The following is a 24,943-nucleotide window of genomic DNA, read 5'->3' as shown; positions in this document are numbered from 1 at the left end:
GATTACAGATTTCCGCCACTTGTCCCTCATAGCTAACAGTACAATTCCAATCAATCTAAAACTTTGTCGAAATGAGTACTTCTACTATTAATAATGACCCTTCATCGGTCCCCGATTCACGATTGCCAAATGCCGAAGCTCGGCTGCGCGCACTTCGATCTCGGAATGCAATTGCTTCGCGTATTCTCCAAACCGATTACACTTTATTCGAAGGTCTCGCAGGAAAAAATGTACAGGATTCCGTGAACAGACTCAATGAGCGAATCAACACATCCAGTGGAAATATGCCTACAACTGAGTCTCATACGATGCCAACATCTCATCAAACAATTGAAAGTCTCCCTGAAGACGAATTAGCGATGATCCAAAGTGAAATTCAGACTCAGGAAGGAATTGGATTTAGGATTGCGGATACAATTCATCTTCTTCCTCCTGCGATTGAGAACGCCAAACTTGAGACATATGAGACAATCGTCGATGAGTTCTGTGAAAGCAGGTCAGATGATCCAGACACAGTACTCGCTATGGAATCGTTGGGGGTCGATGGACTCATCAGCGATATCAACGAAGAGTTGAAGGCTGAAGCTGACAAATGGAGTCATGATTCAATCGTTATTCAGTATCTCAATCACGTCAATTCATTGCCGAATCGGAAGGCTGCATGGCAAAGGCTGGATCGGGGAATTGTAGAAGAGCCATCTACTGGGGATATTTCTGCATCGCCAGACAACAATCATGGATTTTACTTGCAACATCTAGAAGAACATAGGGGTGTTCCCACGGAAAGTGGTCTGCACGTACCTCATTTCCCATTCAGATCAGGGGGAACATTGCAAATGGAATTGGAGAAGCCAGAAGGTTCGAAGACATTGTCAATCGTTCAAAACATCAATCGCAAGGTTCCAAAATCTCTTCCTAGTATTGCAAATAACACTGAATTTAAAGCTCAGATCTTGTCTCAGTACATGCTTCCCCATTATGTTTTGACGAGATTGAGTCATAGCTTCATCAAACATCCCACCTTGAATCATGAACTATCAGAAGCCGTTGGAAAAATGATCACCAGTAGGAAAGAGTCCGGTACAACAGGACAAGGGGCTCTGAGCGATTTAGAATTCAAATTTCGACCTCATATAAAAGAAAATGGGGACTTTGAAATTGAGGCAAAGCTTGGAACAGCATCTTATGCTGACGAATTTGACCTTGAGAACGCTTCACTAGCGCAACCCTTTGCGATGTCTGGATATGTCGACTTGAAAACATTCGAAGCGAAATTCGTGCCCTCCAAGTGAATGTTGGTAATTTGAGTCATCCCTTCAACACATGTCATGCGAGTGACTAGTTTCATTATCGATCCAATCATTATGTGAATATTCATACAAGATATAACAATACAACATTTTCATCTTGTTCACACCATCGACATGTTCAAAATCGTCAAGCTTTGTGTAAACCTTTACGTTCCATGAAACCATTTCGAATTTCGTTAGAGAAAGATTCTACCTCATTTGTTGATTTTATTCCGTCTACATAATTATTTAATCTCTTTTGTATACGTTCCTTCAGATCATAATTCATAAATTAGCCTTCATACTATGAGATGAATGTCATATATCATGTGTACAAATAAAAACTTACCAAGCTGGATAATTCAACTTCAAGTTGAACAGCTATCGTTTTTTGCCACCTACAAGTATTGTATTCAGTCAGCTCTACTTTTCCTGTCTGTACTTTATCCTTGAGAAAGTCTCAGCAGGCAACTCACCCTTGATGCCTATCACATCTCCTTTTTCCCCTCATACAAACATCTCCATCAACCTCTTGACCATTTCCAGTATCAAGTTCGACTCCATTTTGATCAGACGACAAAAGCTCTTCATCCCCTAAGATTAATCTCTTACTCCATCCACAAGGTCTATCATCTTTCACTCCACCTACACTTGCTCCATTCAGCTTTTTCTTCTTACCCTTCTTCCTAGGTTCTTCGATTTCTTCTTCTTGTTCTTCTGGAAAATTGTTGATTGTAGGAAGGTTTTCAGCTCTTTCAACTGCAAATTCCAATATCTTTTGTCTCTTCACGACCAGTCTCCTCGCTTCTTCAACCTTTTTGAGTTGCTTCTCTAAATCGCTCAATCTATCCACACTACTTTCTTGAGACTTCTTCGCTGGTTTTTCGGCTTGAGCATGATTCAATACATTTACACCTAACTTTGGTTCAGGATAAGAGATGAACGTTTTCGCCAACTGCTTCAGAGTATTTTTGTTACTTATTGCCGCTATGAGGGACTGGGAATGTTGGAAAGCGCAGGATAGGGAGCAGAATCTACATGCAATTTCACGTCAGCTACACTTCTACACGGATACGTCTGGGGGAGTCTAAACATCGGGTCAAGTGTGATGCAACTCACTTCGAGGACCTCCCAGCTACAGATTTACTGCATCCTTCCCTCTTACATAATTGTTTATATATCGTATACTGATGCGTACCTAGAACACACCACATCAACAACAGCCTTGCGGTAGACAGTTGATGATGCCGAAACATAAACAGGGTCAACTCACTCCTTTCGCAGCTCTTACATATATAGACATCTAGAGCATCCACCAGATCCTCAGTTAATCCTACACAATCAGGATGGAACCAATTGTCGCAACTCTCGCATCCTACCATAAGGACATCGTCATCTTCTTCATTGTATGGTTTGCGACATACGCAATAAACTGCGTTTTTATCAGGAGAAGGGTTGGGCGAGTTGTAAGACGAAGTAGGTCGAGTAGGGGTAGTAGGTTGAGAAGTCTCGTTCTGTAACGAAATAGCAATTTAGACCATTTCTCATGAGGTGCTCTGAAGGTTGTCCCGGCTCGATCCAACTCACGAAGATTGCTGAAGATGCTTTCGACGTTGCTTTCAGCTCTTCCACCTGTAATGCGTATCATATCAGTGACTGGTGACAACATAATATGCTATAGCAATTCGAAACGAATCAAGCTTACCTTCGTTTTCCCCTTTCCCTTCCCAGTGCCTTTCTTTCCCGTTCCTTTATTGGTAGATGAAGGTATAGATACCTTCTTTCCTTTCCCAGTAACACCTTCAGCTTTCTTCTTGGCTGCTGTACTGGCGGTTTTCTTGACTGATTTCGATGTTGACGCCTGTGAGGTTGAGATCGATTTGGCAGGGGAAGAAGGGGCAGGTGTTGCAGTGGGAGTACGTCGAGAAGATGGAGCATCATCTTCAGCCTGAATCTCTTCTACATCGTTGTCTTCCTGAGGAAAATCCTCTAGTTCCATCTCCCCTTCTGACTGCGCGACTTCCTCGTTCTCATCTTCTTGGTCCACTACCATTCCTGTTGTCGTATTCACCTCATCAATATCCATATTCTCCGTTTGAGCGGAAGTCTCAGCTTCCAAGGCGAGCTCTTCTTGCTCAAATTGTCTGTTGCCCAAATCTGCACCCTCCGCCGCAACAGCAGACTCGACTATACTATCCTCCGCTACGGGCCCCACATCCTCCTCCTTAAGAGGTCTTTCTTCTTTGCTGACAGCCTGCGTAGCTTGATCCTCGTTCAAAGACCCTATTGCGAGCTTCTCCCCAGCGTTCTTGGTATCTACTGACTCCTTCTTTTCGTCGTCTTCTAACGGCTGTTCAGTAAACCCCTCCAAAGCGGTATCTGGATGAACTCTACTACCCTCCATATCTTCGTCTTGTGGTAGGCGGTCAACCAAGGAAACAGCCGATTGTTTTTCAGTATTTGCTGCTTCTACATCATCCTCATCCGCTGTAGTGTTATTTTGCTCCAGAATAGGTTGTTCTACTAGCTCTTCGTTCTCGATTTTCAGGCTGTCTTGTACATCCGCTGCGACTAGATCTTTGGGCTCTTTAGTGGTCTCTCCTGACGAGTCGATCAAGGATTCAGATATCGATGTCTGGTCGTTTAGCACTTCCGTAGCCTGCATGGGAGCAACCGGGACCGTAGGCAAATTTTGAGCAACTTCCATAGGTATGTCGTGATTGGGAATGTCATCTTCCTGTGTGTCTTCAAGAGTTGGTGAAACCTGTGGGAGATCGGCTTGTGTCGGTATTGGAGGTTGAGTATCTTCAGTATAGGTTTGATTCTCTGTCTTCACTTCATGCATTCCGGGATTGGCTTCTGTATCAATAGCATCTGAGTTCACACTTTCCTCCGCGGATTGCTGATTTGCTACAATTACATACTTATTCTCGGGCGAAAGAACGGGCTCTTGACTATTCAACCTTCTTCTCTTGACATTTTCTCGATCGTCTATAAGTTCTGATTCTTGTTGATCACCATGTGAACCAGCATCGGATTCATTAACCAGAGGAAGAACGATTTTTGATCTCTTCTCAGGAGATTTAGATTTAGATTTAGATTGTGAACTCCTATTTCCACCTCTTCCCCTTCCTCTTCCCCTACCTCTACCTCTTGGTCCTTTATTGGAATCTTTTACAGGTGATACAGATCTAGAAGTGGAATTCGAGATGGACGATCTGGATTTTGGTGTTGATCTTGATCTTGACTGAGGTATGACGACTTCAGGTATTAATGATGTAGAACGAGATGGTCGTCTAGGAATCAAATCTAATGGATCTACTGAAGATTCTCTACCTTCATCTTCATTCACCTCCAGATTTCTAGGCATTTTAGCCCTGCCTTCTAGTGTGAAATAGGCTTGATTTTTTTGGCTGATTATTTGCTGAGGTAGCTATGAATCCTTGAACATTACATTATTTTGGTTAACGTTAAAACGCGAGAGTGGACTATTGAAGGCGTTGAGATGCGGAGATCATGCTCATTCCGCCCTTGACATTGATTGTTACGTAATCTTAGGACCTAGTCATCTAACTTAGTTATCTCAGAGCAGTCGATTGGATGCATGGGAAGGAGGATTTGCATCAAGTGGTCCAAGCAGCCCGGAAGGTCTTGTGATATCTTAGTCTGTGTGCTTATACGTTCAAGAGCTAGTAGTCGATCTTCAGGGGAATTGGTAACTGGACTAGATAGAAGATGGATAAATTTTCATTCAACGTGTCTGATCGTCGTCTTTGAAGTTCACCATGACCTCTGAGAATGAGCACTCGCAGCATTATGAATACGCTCTCTTCCGTCTATGCTATACTGGCTGAGGACAGAAAAAATCTGCAGAGTAAATTACATGATTCGGATGAAACTGCAACTCACGACGCGTGTTATTTTTATCTATATTTGATATTCAGGGGTTTTGTTTCTTTGAGTTTTTGCGTTTTGGAACACGAAGAGAAAAAAGGCTTATTATGTCTCAGGCACATTCTTCATACCTCATGCAAAACGAACAACAAAATATAATATCATGATGGAAACTTTGGCACATCATTTTAAACACGCACGCACAGACCGCACTTCTTTACCCTCGCAATTATGTCACAACCAATTGTAATCCCAAAACATCAGTTATGATCCGTATCAAACTTTTAATTCTTCCCTTCTAAGATCATATTTATAATACCTTCCTTCTTTTCTCGTTCCGGAAAGCAACAAAAAAATTCAAATAATTAGCTCAATTGTGCTGTGCACAGTGAGTATCATTTTCTGTCTTCACACCATCATTCAACATTGAACATTGTTCTGGTCCTGATGTCATCTCAACACCACTTGGTCGAAGGTCAGAGCTGATAAAGTTTAATTCCAGATACGAGGTTTATCAAAGAGCAACTCACGTTCATTTCACCATCAAAACTTGCTCTCTTTCCTTCAACTTTCTCAAAAATCTTCAGGCTGAGCCTATAAGGGTCTATAATCATCAATACTTTTTCTTATCTACCACCTTCAATCAATCACCAATTTCATCATGTTGACTCGATCAACCATTCTCGGCTCCCTTTTGTTGGCGAACAGCGCCTTCGCCCACTGTCAGCTTGCATGGCCTTTCCCTCTCCACAGTCCTCTCAATCCAGCGACTCCAGAAGCCATCAAAGGTGTGTAGAAGCGCTTTCATGATTTGGCTCGCCTGCTTATGATAAGCTGATATCTCATTTGATGGTAGATTATTCAATGACAAGTCCGTTGATCAGTGATGGAACGTATCCTTGCAAAGTAAGTTTGGCATTTTTGCTCACCAGACTGGTTTCGTGCTTGATGAGCCAAGACACCACATTCCATCCGTGCTCAGCCGGCTTAGATTCACTTAGTTCTCTAAATTCTCGAAATTGACCTACAGCTGATATTCATCACTCACATAGGGCTTCATCAATAACCCCTCATCCGGCATGGGATCTGTCGCCAGTCTTGCCGCTGGATCAAATATGAACTACACTGTCGCAGGAACGGCCACTCACGGTGGAGGATCATGTCAAATTTCGATGTCATATGATCAAGGATCTACATGGAACGTCATTTATTCTGTTGTTGGAGGTTGTTTAGTGGACGGAATGACAACAACGATTACGATTCCTTCCGATGCACCTTCTGGGGAAGCATTGTTTGCTTGGGGATGGTTCAATAGATTAGGAAATAGGGAAATGTACCACAACTGCGCTTCTGTCACTATCACAAACGGCGGATCAGGTCTTAACGCTCAAGATTACCCTACACCTTTCGTCGCCAATGCCGATGTAAATGGATGCAAGACTATCGAAGGGGTTGATGTCGTCTTCCCTAACCCTGGGAAGAACGTCCACTATGGTGGAAGCTACGCTTCAACAAAACCTACAACTCCGACCGGATTTACAGGTTCCAACTGTGTTGGACCTGGTGCTACTGAGTCATCTTCCAGCTCCACATCGGCTTCCAGCTCAATATCATCTGTCCAAGCCTCGCCTTCCAGCACGACTACTTCTCAGGGTATAGCTGTCTCAGCTTCTGTTGGGGTTACAGTCGGAAACACTCCTTCATCTGTATCATCAGCTTCGATAGTTCACCCATCAGATGTCGGATATTCGCTATCCCTCGGACCAAGTTCAACGGCTCTGACGCCCAACGATAATGCTGCTGAACCTTCCAGCACCGCTTCTTCGTCTTCTGGCAAGACATGTAATAGAAGTAGAAAGAGATCAAAGGGCAACGGCAAACCACATCAAAGATTGATCAGAAGACCTAGAGCTGCAAGTGGTAGAGTTGCTGCTAGTAAAGCTGAACATATCGTCCATCAACGAAAGAGAGGTACGGGGAGGGTAGCTGCTCTCCCAGCGACTCATAATATATAGTGCGATTTTGATCTAAAGTCATGCTCAACAAGTATAATTACGATTCTCTCGATGTGGACCTTCTCATTCACATCCATGGACAGGTACTGTCATGTAGCAATCTCATTTCTCACATTCTTTGGGCCAGATTACAATCATCTATGTTATTGATATTTCATATTCTGTTAATAGGGTTTAAACTGCTGAGCAGTTCATCAATGCAATGCATCGTCATCATCATCATCGTCATTCACCATTTTGATCCCGAATCAAATAGAGTTGTACTAACACACATTTGTCAGTCCGTGCGCACGGACTAATTTGTCATATGACAAGTGACAAACAGCTCAAGAAGGTCTGTGCGTTGACAGTGTCTCTTTTAATTTAATCTTCACATTTCGGAGGTCCGTGCTCAGATTAGGTAACGATTATCTTACTCGCGAAATGATGTCACGTCCAGTCAAATATGAACAATTGATATTAATGACAATCTGCTGACTAATGGTTGACAGTATACAAACTGAAAGGTATATAAACCATTTTATATCAGTTATCATCTTCATTTCATTCTTCTTCTTCTTCTTTCTTCACCTCCCAATTTAATTCTTCCCTCAACGTATATATATAGTATATATATTTTCTTGACACTCACCTTCAACCTCCTCTCATACTATCCACTTGACACTCCAATAATACCAAGATGGAACAGATCCCTGTCGTTGGTCCCATTCTATCGGCCATCGATGGCGAATCCTCCGCTCCCGGCGAAGGTAAAAGACTCGTCGGTTATTACGTATGTCTATTCTCTCTTCTGCCATCCCAAAAGAGACCATACTCTCCTTCATCCTGCCCTGTCTATCATCGGCATCATGGCTCGGATCAAACTCTCAATCACTCTTCACTCATAAAGACGCATGAGCTAACGTTATCACCTCAACAGGGCAACTGGTAAGCTCAAGACTATCCATCTTACTTTGACCCATGTATCTTCATACCAAATCGACCGTCTTGCATTCGTACTAACTAACTTGCTCTTCTACTTACTGGCCATCTGTGCTTCTACCACTACCGACTATCCTTGACAGGCAAGCCGCGAGCTATACTCCTGAAATGGTCCCCTTCGATCAGCTTACTCACCTCAACTACGCTTTCGCCAAGATTACCGAGTCTGGTGAAGTCATTCTGAGCGTCCCTACTACCGACACTGAGGTGAGCAATGCTGTTCTGTCTCTTAATCCTCCGACTCTACCCCTCATTCAGCCCAATAACTTCAGCTTGGCCTCCAAACTAACAGATTAAAATACTAGTACCCTTTCAGGCCTCAAAACGCGTTTGGTGATGTCGCTACCCAACAAGGTCACAACCTTTACGGGTGTTTGGGTGCCTTTTTTATGTTGAAGAAGACCAATCGGTGAGCTCATACCAATGAATCAATCCTGATCCCTTGACTGACTCAATGTACCATAGAAACCTCAAGATTATGCTCTCCATCGGCGGTGTTACGTACTCTCATGTGCGTTTCCTTCACGTCGTTTATATCCGGCTGAGGCAGAAGCTGACATCCAGCCACAGCCGTTCAAAGGTATGGGATCTGCTCTATGGCGAAACAATTTCGTAAAATCCGCCGTCCTACTTGTTGAGAATCTCGGACTTGACGGGTGAGTCGTTATCTTGCATACCACACCAAATAAAATGTGCTGACCCCTGCTATCAGTCTCGATGTAAGCTGATGATCTTACTATGTTCAACCAATGCGTACTGATGAATACCATGGGAAATCATGTTCTAGATCAGTTACGAATTCCCAAGTAACGATCACGAGGCTGCTTCATATGCCAAACTCCTTAAGGAGCTCCGAAACGAACTCAACAATCTCGCCGAGAGATTGGACCAGCATAAAGGTCAATATCTCTTGTCAGTGGCTGCACCTTGCGGTCCTGATAATATGAAACACTTACAAGTCAAAGACATGGATCAGGCAAGTGTTTCGATCTCATCGAACAAGCAAGGCATGATCTGATTTCCCTGCTTCCTGTAGAGTTTGGACTTTTGGAACCTGATGGTATGTGCACGACTTGCTTGAGATAATATGCTTCTCGATTGATCTTCCTCATCGTCGTCTCAACACTCAGGCATACGATGTAAGTCTCGTTTCGGGACCTCTTAGAGATCGAAAGATATTGCTAACTCGGAATTGTTCTCACAGTTCGCCGGTCCTTGGAGCACACTCACCAATCACCAAGCTAACCTGTATTCCAAAGACGCCAACGATCTCTCCGTTGACAAAGCCGTCAAGTTCTACAAGACTAACGGCGTCCATTCCAACAAATTGGTTATCGGTAGGTCTTCACCTCTTCTTGCTTGATTCTATTTGCTGATGCTCGATCAGGGATGCCCTTGTACGGACGAACCTTCGAGCAGACTGGAGGCTTGGGCCAAGTCTTCCGCGGTGAGTGACATGGCTACGTCTCATACCACTTCAGCTGAATGTGCTTGTACGTTGTCAGGAAGCAACACCGTCGACTACAAAACTCTACCCCTTCATGGTGGTCAGGTTTCCAAAGACACCCATCTTGGAGCATCTTGGAGCTATGATCCGTTCGTGGAACACCTACAGCCTGTGGGCCATCGCTGACTATTGATTTAGTCACAAGAAACAGTTTGTTAGTTATGATACCCCCGACATTGCAATGGAGAAAACTGAATACATCTCCAAACACAATCTCGGGGGTGCTATGTTCTGGGAACTCGCCGGAGACAAATCCCACAAAGCGCTCGACAGTATTGTCAAAATCGTTCATGACAATATCGGCAAAGTGGAAAAGAGAGAGAATGAACTCAACTACCCCGAATCCGGTAGGCCATAATACCTTCGTGTCCGTCAGAAGTGAATGAACACTGATCGTACAATTATTAGAGTACGACAACCTGAGGGGAGAATCTAACACGACATGAATCCCTGGCCCACTACGAGTAACATCCAATTTGGCCGGAATGGATGTTGTTATTAGTATGGATAGTTTAACTATTTCATGGTCGCATTAAAGAGCTGAGAGCGAGTACCCTGGAATCAAATCAATATACTTAACAGAGTGAATTGAATATGTAGATGTGTATAATATGAATCACCGTGTCATGTTCAGTCCATGTTCCTGTTGACGCGTACAAGCCTATTCAGTTTAACTTTTAATTTCCCCCACTTCTCCGTTGTCTTCTTATTACAAAACGAACAACTTTGGCTTGTTTCAAAGCAGATGACCGAGACTGCACCTTGACAAGATGATAGCATGACATTCTACCAGGTGTTCTTGCCTCCTCCATCGCTCGCGCCTCTCACGCTCCCCGTCGCCGACAGGACCAACACGTATCAGGAGCTGAAATTTCTTACCTTATCATCCTCCTCAGATGCTTCTCAAAATCTCTCACAGTCCCAATCACTCAGAAATCGGCTTAACAGGAACGATACGACCTGGACAGAATTGAGTCAAGCTGGATTAGAGAGCTTAGAAAGAAGTACTGTATTAGGGAAACGATATGAGCGAAATGATCAGCTTGAAGAGGAACAGATTGTTGACCACGGTGCGGACGGATCAAGTCGTCGTGAGAACGACACAACTGTTAATGAAGAGGTCAGGGATGAAGAGAGTATACTGCAGGAAGCAGTGCTCGGCAAGGTCGAGGGGGCAAGGGTGATAGCAAGGGATTTTGAGGAAAGACGAGTTTCCAATAGAATCACACGTCAATCTGGTGAGTATTTGCATATTGACAACGCATATCATCTCTAACGATACTGGGGAAGAGCTATGTTTCTGATGATTATGTTACAGTTTCTTTACTACATACGCTTCCTCAAATATATCCATCAGCCCCTCAGAAAGAATCACAAGAAGCATCTATAGATACTTTATCAAGTACAACATCTTCATTTCCTTCTCAACTTCTGACCAACCCTGGAAATACATCTGTATCGAATTTACCAAGATGGTCAATCCCTTTACACAAACTTACATCTCTCTCTTCTCTTTTAACGTCTACCTCAACATCCAAAAGAATCAACTCAAGGTTGAATAAATTACACAGTGTAATTGTATGTGTACTTTCAACTGAACCTGTTGTTCAACGTCAAAGAAAAGTGGAAAAAGCGAAAGGTAAAGAAGGAAGTTTGTTTATTGGTAAATGGATCATTACTGCTCAACCTCTAGCAAACGAAGATGAAGTCACTAGTATAGTTAGATTATGGGATGGAAGTGCACAAGAATGGGGAGAAAAAGTAAGAAGAGGTGATGTGATTTTACTTGAAAGTGAGTGAAACCCAATCGACGTTTTGCCTTCGTCTTTTTTGCTTCAGGTTTTTTCGATGCCATACTGATGTAGTAATGGAAATAGACATCGAGGTCAAATCATCTACGTCCAAAGAACCAATTCATCTATCGGTTTCACCTCATCATTCTCCTAAAATAACGATCCTGTATAGAACTTTACCGAGATACGAGACTTCTCATAAGGATTATATATATCGTCCGAGACTGCAGATTGGTGCTGAAACGAAAGGCAGAATGTTGTTGGAAGATAAGATGTTAAGACCTGATTTAAGATTGGGTAGGAGTGAAGCTGGGATAAGGAAGGTTGAAGGTATCTCAAGGTGGTTTGCTAATTTTGTAGAAGGGGAAAGTCCAACCTGAACATTTTTCGTCTCCACTTATTTTGTCGTCGTAACATTTCTTACATCGTTGTATGTATCTATTAACCGTGTATGATTATACTATCACACATATGTACCGCATGCCCTTGGCGACTCCTTGACTATCCTATAATTCGCACACTTAAGGTGAAAAAAACTACAGCACTCGGGATTCCCAAGTGGTCCCCCACCTTGGTACTGACCGAGCGATACCTGACTTAGCTGCGGAGAGCAGACGGGATCCGGCGTTTTTCAGGTTCTATGACCGTAGATGAAATGCTTACACCACGGAGCGATAACATCTTTGAAAATGAGGAGTACAAGAGAGAGGTTTGGGAGATTCTTCAAGCCAAAGGAGGGGAAAGAGAAAGATATCACGTCATCAGTGTAGGTGGAGGTGATCCATTTATTCTTATGGGGAGGACGAATGAATGGATCAACTGTTTGAACATCCATTCATACCTTAGCTACATCAACCTTTCAACAGTCATCATGAAGCAGGGATGAAACGTCAATGTTGCGACCTCGAGAGACTGTCAGTCACGTCAAGCAACGAGTAGTGTAAGAGACCTCTTTTTAAGACGATCCTTTCTACGTATCCCTTCAGGCGGACCTGGTGTATTCGAGTCGAGGTATAAATGCGAGTCAATTAGACTATGTCGCATGTTTGAATTACATCGCAATCGGAATAATAAAGGCGAGGATCAAGTGAATACAACTTAGGCTCATCATTCCACACGACAGTAAAATTTGCGAAATTTAGTAAGATTGTAAACAAAATGGTCATTGGAAATCTCGAACGATTGAGCGATGTTGAGAAGGTGAGTAAACAATTTTAGTAGCTCACAAACTTTGAATGAGACACCTTACGAACCAAAACCGAATCGTGCTGATTTGAATTGTCTAGCTCTCTGCTCATGTCACTCGGCTCTTAGGTCAAAATCCCGGTCTTATGACCTTGCAAGGAACTAATTCCTACCTACTTCAACCACCTTCGAATCCACATGCACCGTTGATTCTGATTGACACTTCATCTCCTCATACAGCAACTCAGTATATCGATCTCTTGATGACTCACCTCCACCATTTAGCCCTCGAATCAGGTACTAGAGAAACACATTTCGAATCAGCTTATGCTCAAGCTTCTCTCAAAAATCTCCCCGAGGACAAAGTAGATGAAGTCAAAGCTTCAATCGTAGAAAATCGATCCAAGGATCCAAGACATACTGAGATAGAATTATTAGAATATGGACCAGGTAGTGGATGGAAATCTACATACACTAAAGAAAGAAAATTACCAAATATTGATCATATCATACTTACTCATAGACATTTAGATCATGTAGGTGCATTACCTCTATTATTGAAAACACTTAAAGAAAAAGGATGTAATATACCTAAAATTTGGAAACTTCCTTCACCTGATGAAGAACAACTTGCTCTAAATGAAAAAGATAGACCTACTTCAGACGCTGAAATTTGGAATTCATTACCCAAAGGAACTTATCATTCTTTTAGTCCTTTTCAACCTTTTCACCCTATCATTCCTGGATTAATGATTTCAATCATTGATCCAGTATACAAACATCTATTAAGACATGACAAAGATGGAAGACCTAAATGGAATGAAGTACCTGAAATTGCAAGAGTCAGCTTAAGATGCCTTAAAACACCAGGACATACTCAAGACTCTATCAGTTTGGTTATGCTTGAAGGTGAAAAAGGAGTTTTTACAGGTGATACAGTTTTAGGAAGTGGTACTACCCATTTCTCCGATTTAGCCAGCTGTAAGTTGGTCCAACTCTGCATTCTGGCGAACATGACGCTGCGATTACAGAATTCTGCATTAAATCTCGGCTAACCTGATACCGTATTGTTTTCGCTTAGATATGACATCCCTTCGAACCCTACTAGCTCTCAAGCCTAATGTCCTATATCCTGCACACGGTCCTCATATCGCGAAAGCTGAGAAAGCTAAGGCGCATCTTCAAAATTACATTACTCATAGACAACAAAGGGAAGATGAAATACTTTCTATCCTTCAAAAATCCGCTGAAGGTAACGACGGGAAGACTGTGGTGGACACCATAATTGAAATGAAAATTCAGCTTCATCAGAAATTGGAGGAAGAAAATGACGCTAAAGGACCTTTAATGTTCGATAGAAGAAAGCCCAAAAAGCTTTCCGATAATCCATTCGAAGATGAAAGAAAGGCTTTAGAAAAAGCTGAACAAGATGGATCCAGACCTGCTAAAGCTCTTCCATTAAGCGTATTGGTCAGAATACTTTACAAGTCTGAAGACGAGAAATTATTGACTGCTGCTGGTAAGAACGTAGTGGCTCATCTTGTCAAACTTGAGCAAGAAGGAAAGGTGAGAAAATTAACAGGAAAGTGGTGTAAATTGATTGCGGGGACTGTTGGGGAGAAACTCGAGGACATTGAGGTTTGGGAATATATTGGCGAGAAAGAGCATATGAAGGTTGAGTGAGGCAGATTTGATCAAGTTATAACAAGTTACAAGGGAGAGAAACAATTGATTCAATATATCACCCAGTGCATATATGTAATTATGCATTACTTTGATTGTTGATCATGATGAATAGATCTATCAATGCTACTTATCCCGTTTCTCGTGCATGGAGCAGCATAGTGGAAATAATCACTGGCTAGACTGCTGACTGTCTGCCAATAGAAAGCTTCTGATCAGAATGTTGGCGTGATGGTTCAACAGTACCTAAGGAAAAAAACCTCTTTCGTTCAAAAGATTGTGTCTGCTACCCGTAGACCTCAAAGTGGCACATGCGAGACGTGAATATTGCGATTGGCAACATGACGCAAAAAATGAGCACAATCAGCAAGTCAGACAAATGATCACTGTTGGGATTGTGGGAGTACCAGACGGGATTGCCGTCTTTTCGAGTCGATTCAAAAACTTGCTTCTTATTGATCTCATCTGTGACCCATAGACTATACACTTCCTATCACGAATATCTCCAGTAGTCCTTTATATCTCTCACATCAATACAACGTCTGAATATACTGCCATTGAAGCTTCGTGGCTTTGCTCTATGATACTAGCATTATCTTTGAGATCTTTTGAGTCACTCTCCTTCGATTGTATAGATAACAACGGATTCTACTCATGCCGTCATTTTTGATCTTTTGTGCCATGTCGTCACTCGTTCCAGGCTCATGCTCTGCGAAGCCCGCTCTTCTCGGTTATCTTGATGACAACGGAGGTTCCCATGGCGTCGTGTTCTCTCTTTTATGTAGTGAGTGTTTCACAACACTGTTGGACGTCATATAATTCCATATGATCAAAGGACTGTCCATCCTCTCTAGACCACTGTTGTTTCTGGCACTTTGTCGCTATACCTACAGTAAGTGTCCCAATAAGGTATAAAAATCGATAAGTAATTCGATAAATCTGATCTCTTTCGTATCATTCCTCATACAACCACCTCTCACTCTTTCACCCTTCTTAGTAACATCACAAATTCCATCAGGAAGTTTTTGCTCAATTTTTTCGTATATCAACATTTGCTTTTCCTCATATTCAAGTTGAATCTTCTCATAATGTCCGTCACCAGCACAGTGTCAGACATCGTCGATACCGCGACTGAACATTACCTGAAGCTCACGCATGTACGCAACAAGCTGAATGAAGACGCAGGTGTGCTAGCAGAGCAATCGAAAGGAAAAATCATCAAAACACTTGGGCTAGATCGATCAAGTAAAGGCGAGTATCGTTACCAAATTACGACCTTTCCATGTTGCGATTCTGTCGCAGCATGCATCTATACCACACACCTCGATGTCGGACCAAATTTAGCCGAAGAGAAGCGACGTGACAGAACAAATTGTCCTGTAAGTAATATTCTCATACCACTTGCGTCCCTAGAATACAACGGGTTTAACAAGTAGATCAAATACTGATTCATGAGATTTAATCGATAAAGGTTTCTGGTTGCATGCAAGGCCCTTGTTCTTGGCAACGATCAGTATGGTCTCGTGATGGATCGAATGATATGAATTCTCAGATCTCAAACACATGTACCGTGAGTCAGCCTTGAGGGTGCATCGTTTAGGAATTTCTGGTGAAAATTTATCTCTGATACTTCCCTCAGTTAAAAGACTGTAATCATCAAGAAGATCCCACTATGAATATCATCGAGACCAAAGAATTCACTGACAAAGACGAGGCTGCTACGTACATTGCGGAAAAGGTAGCCTCGCGATTGACGAACGGAAGAGAAGCTGTGTCTGCTTTCTGGCACCGATTGGATTCAGGTGAAAGCGCGAAATGGCATGAAAGACATCCTTCTGGTTTCTCGACCGGCGTATCATCTATCAATTACTGAACCGAGTCTTACACCTTCTGGGGCCTAAATGGGATTATTCGAGTGCTTGAGAGTTCCAGGGAAAAGGAAGGGGTAGGTACCGGGGCAAGGTTCATAGTCTCTATCGCAGAATCCATGTTTAATTTGTTCATACTGACTTTCACATGATTACAATTTTTGATCTTATGTATATTCAATGAATATAGATTGTGTGAGGTAACATGGTCATCCTAGTTCTTCGTAAGGAGATCTTGCTTTATTATTTACATCTTGAAATGTAACGCAGACGCCTCGGTCATCTCGTAGCAAGATGTCAGGGGAATTTTTCGCTGATTGATCATAGTTGATCTACATCGACGCTAACAAGAGCAGGTATTGTTATTGGACAATCCCAGTTGCAAATTTTTGGGAGTTCAAGATATGTCAAACACGTTTGTAGAGGGCTTCGTGTTGGTCTTCCATTGTACTGTCAAATGTAGATTTGCCACAACGCTGGGAAGTTATTGAGCCTGGTGGCAACAACCAGTCTGGACCAAGGGGAATTTCGTACCGTGAGGCGAATAAGACAGAATCCTAAATCTAAGAAAAGTCAAAACATCTTATGATGACTTATCCTTCCAATTGAGGTGGGGAAGTCTGACGTATTTTGATGATCTCACGCTCACGTCATCGTCCCTGCGAGACAGATCACATCGAGTTGGGGCTTTCAACCAATTACGCATAATGTCTTCTTCTGTGTTATAGTCTGAGCCCTTCATCTTCACGTATCAAAGTCGAAGTGGGGGAATGCTTCGATTTTGATCAAGGGAAGGATATATGACGTGTAACATAGAAGCCACATATGACGATTTTTCTCTTGTTTCCATTGCTGTCCTCACCCAAGTCGAAGAACTCGAATATACCCATATTCTTGCATATAAATACGAGGCAAATGGCCACCCTCGAACAAAGTCTTTTTCCCTCTTACTCCAGATCAATCACAATCATCGAACTATAACTCACTTGCAATTCAATCTGCTTGAACAGTACTCACTCATTATATATCATGTCGACTTCTACCGACGGTCCACTGGGATTTTACTTCGATCGAAACAAACGTCCTAAAGTAGAGGAAATCAGAGAGAACTTGTCAAGGGACGCCGATAGTACCTATGAAGTCAAAACTTGCACAGGGTGCAAAATTATCAAAGTCATTTGCTCCTCGGGATCTGCTGCCACTCAATACCCAAAAGACCATCGCACATATCACGTAAGTACCTCCAAGTTACTGGCCATCTCCCCCTTGGAATACAGGCTTACGCACTGAGTTGGAGATAGATTCTGGATTGTATGTCAAAAACCTATAACAGCAAGACATATCATTCGAATGATTCCGCAGCTGCAGCAGTCACTGAAAAGATTGATGCCACATTGAAGGCTGAACCATCTGTCTCTTTGTACATCTATAATGGGTACAAGAAATCTATTTTGGATTTCCCCCCCTCCGTAAATCCGAGTAAGAATGAGGCTTACTATGCTGCCGAGCATAAAAGGCAAACCGAGGAAGGCAAGGATGCCACCGAAGCTGGGGATCCTTGGGAGTTTGAGGTTAATGCAGAAGGATATTGACTGCAAGCTATAGTGATCAGGCAAGCCTTAGTGTCATTTCCTTCAACTGCTCGATTAGTCAGTCTAATATCAGTCAATGATAGAACGATGTAGGATGTCCGATGAAGGATGACTGTGCATTCTCTACTGTACATATCTGTTCATGTATATTACTTCTTATGTGTACGTTGCCTGGAGCATTGGGCGAGGTGATCTGAACAATAACCTGGGCTACACCAAGACAAGGGTGATTCGGTATCACGGATCTACATCCGCGGCTCTTCAAGCTCTTTGTCCAACTCTCGTATGTACTTCTAACGATGTAGATTTCCTCTCCATTCCGTGTTCTTCTTACCATCATCCTCTTTCTTGTCTCCTCTTTTAGCTTCATTGGCAGCTTCATTCTCTTTATCCGCTTTGGCTTTATCAGCTGTTCTAGCTCTATAATCAGCTTGTTCAACTGCTCTTGTTACATCCATAATTTCAAGAGGTTTCAAGTTAAAAGTAGTTGCTAGTAAAGGTATTTGAGATGGGGATAATAACAATGATGGATGAGAAGCTTTTGAAGTTATTGGACCAGGTGCAGGCGCAGGATAAGGTTGTTGAATTGATTTTTTATCACTTGATTCTTCTTTTTCCTTTGTCGATGTCGATGTTGTGGTTGTAGTTGTAGTTGAAGAAGGTTTATGTAAAAGTGAATCGGGAGTAGAAGTTCCATCTATAGCTCCTTCTGTTTCACCTTTACTTTGAGCTGATAAATTTTCAGCTCCACCATTTGTATTCATTGTATCAACATGATTTGTTGAGAGTTTTTCGAGATTTACACCTTGAGAAGAAGTTTCATCAGGTGCTTTATTCTCATTCTTTCCGCTTTCTATACTACTAGGTTTGGTAGCATATACCTCTGACAATTCTTTCGATTCCTTTTCAACAATTAAACCGTTTTGTAAAAGGTTTTCAAGATACAAAGCACCTCTCCAAGATCTGTAATGAGACCAAGCTCTCCACAATACGTAAAAGAATGGGAAATTAGGAATGACTGGTATTATTGCGAAAGGGGCAGTGAGGGGAGTACTGAATTTGTACAAATAAACAGATCAATAAACGATCATTCAGATGACTCGTTAGATGACAAGACGACTTACGCGAATAATGATCGGTACATCATCTTACGATGATACGGTATTCTATGTAATAAGAATCGATGTAATTTCGGTAAGAGCGGAGGGAGTGTTGTACCCTTGATTCCAGGTCGAAGAAGGGGAATCTGATGTAAATGAGAAGATGGTGTCAGAGCACATACTCAAACAAGCACGAATGTCCCATCTAATAGATGATGAATATTGTACGAATCTCTACTCACTTCAATTTTTTCTCCTACAATTTTTCCTTCTTTATTAATCACTACACCTTCATTTTCTTTTATAGCTTTTAAACCCCATTCTTCATATTCTATTCTATCCATTAATTTTTCACCTTTTGCATAAAACCAAAAAGTCCAAGAATCTTTAGGTTTTTTACCTAAATTTAACCATGTATCTGAAGCTTTATTTAATGCTCTAGAAGCTATATTTGGTGGACCATTTTCTTTTGATGGTTCAGGTTGTGTAATTTGAAATAACATTAAAGGTGTTTTTGCTGATTCTAAATTACTTTCAGAAGAAGTTGTTGTTGTTGTTGTTGTTGTTGATGATGATGATGATGGTATTTCATCAGTAGGTGTTCTTTGTGAATTAGGAGGTGGAGATAAAGGTAATGAATGTGGTTTTGGTATTTTTGCTAAAGGTAATGCGAATATTCTAAATGGTCTTTTAGATATTTGTTGGGGTATTTTAGATGACATGCTGGGTAAGTGAACTTTTGTTCGATATGAGATACTATAATGAGAAAGATAATTGAATTCAATTTATTAGTAATAAGATGAAAGATAAGTCAGATGTGAAGTTAAATAAGTGAAATTAAATGAAGTAGATCTTTGATATAAAAGTGGTCGTATAAATAAATCCGCTCATCGATGGATGAATTAATTCAGGATCCATTGACGCGTGGTAAGTCAAAATTAAGTGTCGTCATACATCGGCAAATCCAATTCACTGCAATACATCCACCACCGAGGTCAAATTACAAAGGAGAGAGCATAATACCTAACAGCTCGGGCATGCATCATATCACACCGACCATAGGGTGACGTGCCATACGTGTTCAACTCGAATGTCAATCTAAGTCAAGTGTCTGTAATGGTGCGCGTACATGGAGACAGAACAATCGTGCACTGTCGTTACATCATACCAGTTCAACTGATTACCAAAAATACAATATTCCAAGTAAAACAAATGGCTACAAAAATCTGACCGTCTAGATAGAATGGCACGTAGATAGAAAGGTATATCAAATACCACTAAATGAGCCTTCCATCCCAATCACAATTGTGATTTATTATTCAATTTATCCCATAACTCCTCTAACTCTCTTAGCTTCCCTACTTCCGTCTCCAGGATTCGTGATATTTGAATTGGAATTACCATTTGGTGCTAAAAAAGTTGAATTTGAAGGTAAAAATCCAATTGTAATTCCATTCATCATACCCATACCTCCATTCGTTCCACTGAAATCTTGTTGACCGTTCAATTGTTGTTGTTGTTGTTGATTTAGATCATTGCTGTTTGACCAATCGTTATCCATCACTGACATCGTTCCATCATCGTTCAGAGCTTCGATTGGTCTTTTTCGATTATTGGCATTGCCATTATTAAGATTATTAAAATTTGATGAATCACCAAATATTATGCCTGTGCCTATCGCTCCGGTCGATAAGCTATTCACATCAGGCATCATGCCTGTAGTAAGGAATTGCTAATCGGTAGAATCGAACAATCAGCTAAATTGTAAACAAAGGAGCTTGACGTCAAGGTAAGAGGGAATTACCCACCTGTAGAACCAGTTGATAGGTCTCATCACTCCATCCACTCCCAGCAAGAGGATTTCTTATGACGACTTCATCATTCTCATCTGTGCCTTCCATACCATCTTCAACATTCTGTATCGTACCACTTGCACCTGAATCTACCCCATTCAAACCCATAAGCAAACCGGCATTTCCTTGTTGTAAAGTGGCTACCGAAATAGCTAAAGCTTCTTGGACATGTTGATCCGATAATGGCGGTACTCCAACTGATGCAGGTATAATCTTCTCATATATCTGCGCTTGTCGAAGATGCATCAAATGTTTATCCAAAATCAAGAATAAACCGTGTTTCGTAAATGGTTTAGCCAAGATATCGTTCATTCCTGACTGGAAATACGAGTCGACGTCCTCTACAAGGGATTTAGATTCACTCATCAGCACACTTTACTCACTGACTTGATCGGTGTCAGGTCATGAAAAGAGCCTCAACTCACGAGGTCGAGCATTCGAAGTCATACTGATAATGGGCGTATAGTTATCAAATTGCCTAATCAGACTGGTGGCTTTTCTTCCATCCATATTCGGTCCAAAGAAGATATCCATCAACACTAAATCGTATTTGTCTTTATTCATCTTTTCGATAGCCCCTTGAGCATTTTCGACAGTTTCCGTTACACACCCGAATTTGCTTAGAAATTTGCTTGAAAGTTGCCGGTAGACCAGATCATCCTCTACGACGAGAATTTTAGGTGTTGTAGCCCAATGCGGTTTGATAACGGATCCGCTTCCGGTGGAAGTAGGCGACGACTTTTTGAAGGATTTCGAAGATGAACCACCTGAAGGTGGGGATATCGCTTTTCCTCCATTTTCCGCAGGTCGAGGTTGTAGGACCGAAGACACAGCTGATGTTCCTTTCATGTTCGATAGATCTGCCGATTCGAATCCGCCTGGTGGAGGGATGATACTGTCCATCATCTGATTTGAACCCCCGGCAACCGGTGCTGCACTTTGTGTCCGGTCGACACCATTGACACTGACTGAGTTGGATTGTTCTGCGATAGTTTCTAAGCCGCTGACTTCTGCTACTCCATTGGGAGCGGAACCGGGGAGAGGATTACCATCTTCAGCGAATCTTCCGTTCGCGTTTTGCATTCCTCCGCCACTGAGTACATCATACATCATCCGCAGAGTCGATCCGTCTGAAGATTTACGATGATACATCGGCATCGTAGCTTGATTGCCTTCTGTGAGCCATGCCGGTGTCTCGGCGAACATTGGGGTCACATTGAGCGGTTCACCGGTATACAAGGTGGGTTCAACTATTTCTTCCTTTGGTACAGCATCGCCTGTTGCTGATATAGGCATTGCCACCTGGGAGGGTAGAGCTTGTGACTGTTGGGTGATCGGAGGTGCGCTTTGAGGGACCGAAGGTCCGGACAGACTACCAAGTCTACTTGGTACCCCTGAGACGTTGCGCATCCCGCTTGTCACTGGTCCACTCATGCTTCCTCTGCTACCTCTCCTGGGAGTTCCGTCTGTTCGAGGGGATGTCTGATTGGTGCCGTTGGTATAAAGCGGGTTGAAGGACGGAGCTGAAGCCATATTGTATTGGTTTGATAATTGGGATGGGTAAGATACAGCTGAGACGGGTGGACCATAGCCTGTCGAAGGGGTTGATCTAGATCCTGATTGAGGGATTGAGTCGAAGGCTTTGAAAAGGTGTAGTATACGAGGGGAGAAATTACCATCACTCATAGGTGAACCAGAAGTTTCTACAAAGCTGTATTAGTTATCAAACTATGACATAAATATACACTATACCGCACTAACCTCTTTCACTCGCGGCCATATGACTAATGACTTCCTTTAATACATTCATCATGCCTGATTCTCTTACCCTGGCCTCTCTGACGTCCTCCAAAGCGCGTTGTAATTTCCCCTCAAGGTTTACAATCCGGTCCTCCATGACATTGATCCTACTGGCATCTTCCGCAGACATGCCGAATGCTTTTGGCGAGGTATCTTCATTGTCGCCGCCAACAGTCTTACGGGCAGCAACGGCTTTTCGCTAAGTCGAACGAGTCATCAGCTGCTTTACAACTCGTACTCCATTTTGACGGGACCTACCTTGATATTCTCCAAATCCGACTTTCCACCAGCAACGAAACTAGGATGTTGAAATTCCCACACCTGAGAGCCGTGTTAGCTGGTCACTTATGAACAGAAGGGAAGGTGACTTACGTTTTCCTTGATAGTGCCTGACTCTTCGTCTATGTGTTTGATCTATATATCCAGTCAGCATCGATAATACAGTAGAAAGGGAATCAAACCAATTGCTCACCTTGGAAAATCCATACTTATTAAGCTGTCGAACAAAACTCGAAAAGTTGGAATGTCTGAACGTTTGTGGTCTACATGATCGTTCAAACCATCAGCTTAATGAGAATCCGATGCTATGATGGACAATCCGATGCGATGGTATTGATGCGAACATTCAACTCACAGAACTTTTGTTGTGAAATCATTCATGTCCCAGACCACAAAAGTCGTACCACCTCTGCCCCAGCCTACGCTCCCCCTTTTACCACCTTTATCTCTGGGTTGACCAGCAGCCTTTCCCTTTCCAAACGTTGCCGTCTCCTCTTCAAGCATTTTATATAACTTCTTTATGAAATCTGAAGGTCCTTGTTGACCTCCTCCACCTCCTTCCTTGCCTCCTCCAGTATTTCCGCTTGCTGCCTCGCCTGCTCCCGCTGTACTAGGTCTTATTTTACTTTCATTCGCGACAATGGCATTGGTGTTTTGGGTCGACATCGGAATAGCTTGAGGTTGAGGATTTGATCGATGATCGACTAAATCTTCAAGTTTAACACCTCCACCTCTGCTAGTAGGATGAACAGAAGACCAAGATGCTACTGCACCTTGTACTTGTTGTGATTGACTCCGAGGTAAAGGAGGTTGAGAAGGAGATGATCTGGCAGGTTGAGCATATGCAGCGTAGGGATCTCCACTACTGCTATTTCTAGATGAAGGACCCGCATTTCCGTACGGTTCTAGAGGGGGACCCGGTCCAGGAGGATTAGCCCACTGACCACCTGATGCAGGTAAATTTTGAGGATGCCGTTGTTCAAAAGGGTACATCCCAGCTTCTGTAGGATATGGCCCACTTCCTGAACCCGGAGGAGGAGGTAATCCTTGATGCTGCATCACAGGGGGTAATTGCTGACCGGGTAGAGGTTGGTTATGGTAATACCCCGAAGGAGGTTGAGGTGGTAATTGATGGGTGTAAGGTGGTCCTGAAGGTATACGAGACATTCTGTCGAAAGAAGGGTCAATGAAGACGTTTGTAGGGACGTGTGTAGTGAAGGTTCTAAGCGATTGGAAAATTGGGTATCGCTGAGTATCTTCAAAAGGCACGTTCTGTAACCCAAATGACAATGTCAATCAAGCTACTTCAGACAATCTAATGATCATCAAATTCGTCGAGAAAGGAGTATAGGTCGAACAGAAGAATCTCGCCTCGGGTATATAGATTGAAGAGATATTCGAAAAAATGAAAATAAGGAATAATTGACGTACGTGCTTGAAATGTTACCGTTTTACCGATTCTGAAAAGGTACCACCTCTTATAAGCCTTATCGCCACTATTTCTGGATATTCGTATGTATACAGATGATGACGTGAACAAGTAGATTCGATCTTGAGGAGTATGTAAGGAGATATCTTCCTTTAGTATATGGTTTATGCAAGATGTATAAAGGAAATGAGAATCATAGAGAAGGTTCTTTACACCATCGTTAGTACAATGAGATATCGTACTGTACACAGCAAATGCAAACAATAAATGTTGTTATGGTGATGCAATTGATCCCGTCGTAAGCTTTTATCTCACTATCAATTTTATCCGAAATCACTTGAAAAAGAGGGACTATGATCAAATTTTCATTTCGATACATCAAATCCGCAATCACTGACTCTCAGGATATCTGTATGAGGGCGCTCTTATTATCTTCAAGAATCGTTCCAAATCGCTATACATTCGTGCAACCCCTTCAATTCGCTCCTGCACGAAAAACAAGGGTAGCAGATCACGTTTTGAAGAGGTGACCACCCAACGCCGCCGACGTGTATGGTGATTAATCACTTAACGTAAAGCGCCAAAAGATGTGGCGGCGTGAGCCGAACAACGTCGACCGAATGGAAATTAGGAATTTACGGACCGGCCGTAACGAAGAAATAGATAGCGATAAGC

At 42.4% G+C, this 24,943-nt stretch overlaps 10 protein-coding genes and 1 non-coding gene across 11 annotated transcripts; 7 read left to right on the top strand and 4 right to left on the bottom strand.

The window, feature by feature from the left end:
- Positions 1-71: 71 nt before the first annotated feature.
- On the top strand, positions 72-1,292 carry I206_105370 (uncharacterized protein; the record flags this gene model as incomplete). The annotated part of the gene is made up of 1 exon (XM_019155465.1): positions 72-1,292. The coding sequence occupies one exon, from the start codon at positions 72-74 to the stop codon at positions 1,290-1,292; it is 1,221 nt and encodes a 406-aa protein (XP_019011619.1).
- Positions 1,293-1,437: 145 nt separating this feature from the next.
- On the bottom strand, positions 1,438-4,659 carry I206_105369 (uncharacterized protein; the record flags this gene model as incomplete). The annotated part of the gene is made up of 7 exons (XM_019155466.1): positions 1,438-1,560; positions 1,639-1,687; positions 1,766-2,323; positions 2,409-2,487; positions 2,563-2,803; positions 2,877-2,921; positions 2,995-4,659. 7 exons carry the CDS (start codon positions 4,657-4,659, stop codon positions 1,438-1,440), a joined length of 2,760 nt encoding a protein of 919 aa, XP_019011620.1.
- Positions 4,660-5,844: 1,185 nt separating this feature from the next.
- Positions 5,845-7,198, top strand: I206_105368 (uncharacterized protein; the record flags this gene model as incomplete). Its single annotated transcript, XM_019155467.1, has 3 exons — positions 5,845-5,971; positions 6,040-6,089; positions 6,236-7,198. The coding sequence occupies 3 exons, from the start codon at positions 5,845-5,847 to the stop codon at positions 7,196-7,198; spliced, it is 1,140 nt and encodes a 379-aa protein (XP_019011621.1).
- Positions 7,199-7,877: 679 nt separating this feature from the next.
- On the top strand, positions 7,878-10,044 carry I206_105367 (uncharacterized protein; the record flags this gene model as incomplete). Its single annotated transcript, XM_070203108.1, has 13 exons — positions 7,878-8,125; positions 8,263-8,386; positions 8,485-8,588; positions 8,645-8,690; positions 8,750-8,835; positions 8,892-8,898; positions 8,967-9,155; positions 9,216-9,239; positions 9,310-9,318; positions 9,384-9,516; positions 9,567-9,626; positions 9,685-9,775; positions 9,825-10,044. 13 exons carry the CDS (start codon positions 7,878-7,880, stop codon positions 10,042-10,044), a joined length of 1,341 nt encoding a protein of 446 aa, XP_070059209.1.
- Positions 10,045-10,464: 420 nt separating this feature from the next.
- Positions 10,465-11,859, top strand: I206_105366 (uncharacterized protein; the record flags this gene model as incomplete). Its single annotated transcript, XM_019155469.1, has 3 exons — positions 10,465-10,924; positions 11,005-11,478; positions 11,564-11,859. The coding sequence occupies 3 exons, from the start codon at positions 10,465-10,467 to the stop codon at positions 11,857-11,859; spliced, it is 1,230 nt and encodes a 409-aa protein (XP_019011623.1).
- A 154-nt stretch (positions 11,860-12,013) lies between these two features.
- On the bottom strand, positions 12,014-12,128 carry I206_105365. The gene has a single exon (XR_002021929.2). It is a non-coding gene; the product is annotated as a 5S ribosomal RNA (ribosomal RNA).
- Positions 12,129-12,637: 509 nt separating this feature from the next.
- I206_105364 (uncharacterized protein) lies at positions 12,638-14,347 on the top strand (the record flags this gene model as incomplete). The annotated part of the gene is made up of 3 exons (XM_019155470.1): positions 12,638-12,679; positions 12,766-13,645; positions 13,746-14,347. The coding sequence occupies 3 exons, from the start codon at positions 12,638-12,640 to the stop codon at positions 14,345-14,347; spliced, it is 1,524 nt and encodes a 507-aa protein (XP_019011624.1).
- A 1,088-nt stretch (positions 14,348-15,435) lies between these two features.
- I206_105363 (uncharacterized protein) lies at positions 15,436-16,220 on the top strand (the record flags this gene model as incomplete). Its single annotated transcript, XM_019155471.1, has 3 exons — positions 15,436-15,726; positions 15,819-15,917; positions 15,987-16,220. 3 exons carry the CDS (start codon positions 15,436-15,438, stop codon positions 16,218-16,220), a joined length of 624 nt encoding a protein of 207 aa, XP_019011625.1.
- A 1,024-nt stretch (positions 16,221-17,244) lies between these two features.
- On the top strand, positions 17,245-17,807 carry I206_105362 (uncharacterized protein; the record flags this gene model as incomplete). The annotated part of the gene is made up of 2 exons (XM_019155472.1): positions 17,245-17,448; positions 17,517-17,807. 2 exons carry the CDS (start codon positions 17,245-17,247, stop codon positions 17,805-17,807), a joined length of 495 nt encoding a protein of 164 aa, XP_019011626.1.
- Positions 17,808-18,100: 293 nt separating this feature from the next.
- I206_105361 (uncharacterized protein) lies at positions 18,101-19,629 on the bottom strand (the record flags this gene model as incomplete). The annotated part of the gene is made up of 3 exons (XM_019155473.1): positions 18,101-18,860; positions 18,932-19,053; positions 19,150-19,629. 3 exons carry the CDS (start codon positions 19,627-19,629, stop codon positions 18,101-18,103), a joined length of 1,362 nt encoding a protein of 453 aa, XP_019011627.1.
- A 602-nt stretch (positions 19,630-20,231) lies between these two features.
- On the bottom strand, positions 20,232-24,006 carry I206_105360 (uncharacterized protein; the record flags this gene model as incomplete). The annotated part of the gene is made up of 8 exons (XM_070203107.1): positions 20,232-20,639; positions 20,716-21,101; positions 21,186-22,463; positions 22,522-22,759; positions 22,819-22,881; positions 22,933-22,974; positions 23,033-23,102; positions 23,195-24,006. The coding sequence occupies 8 exons, from the start codon at positions 24,004-24,006 to the stop codon at positions 20,232-20,234; spliced, it is 3,297 nt and encodes a 1,098-aa protein (XP_070059208.1).
- Positions 24,007-24,943: the final 937 nt, after the last annotated feature.

Source organism: Kwoniella pini, chromosome 7 (genome assembly GCF_000512605.2).
Source record: "Kwoniella pini CBS 10737 chromosome 7, complete sequence".
NCBI lineage: Eukaryota > Fungi > Basidiomycota > Tremellomycetes > Tremellales > Cryptococcaceae > Kwoniella > Kwoniella pini.
Note: the sequence above shows the minus strand (reverse complement) of the source record. Positions and strands in the feature narration are given on the sequence as shown.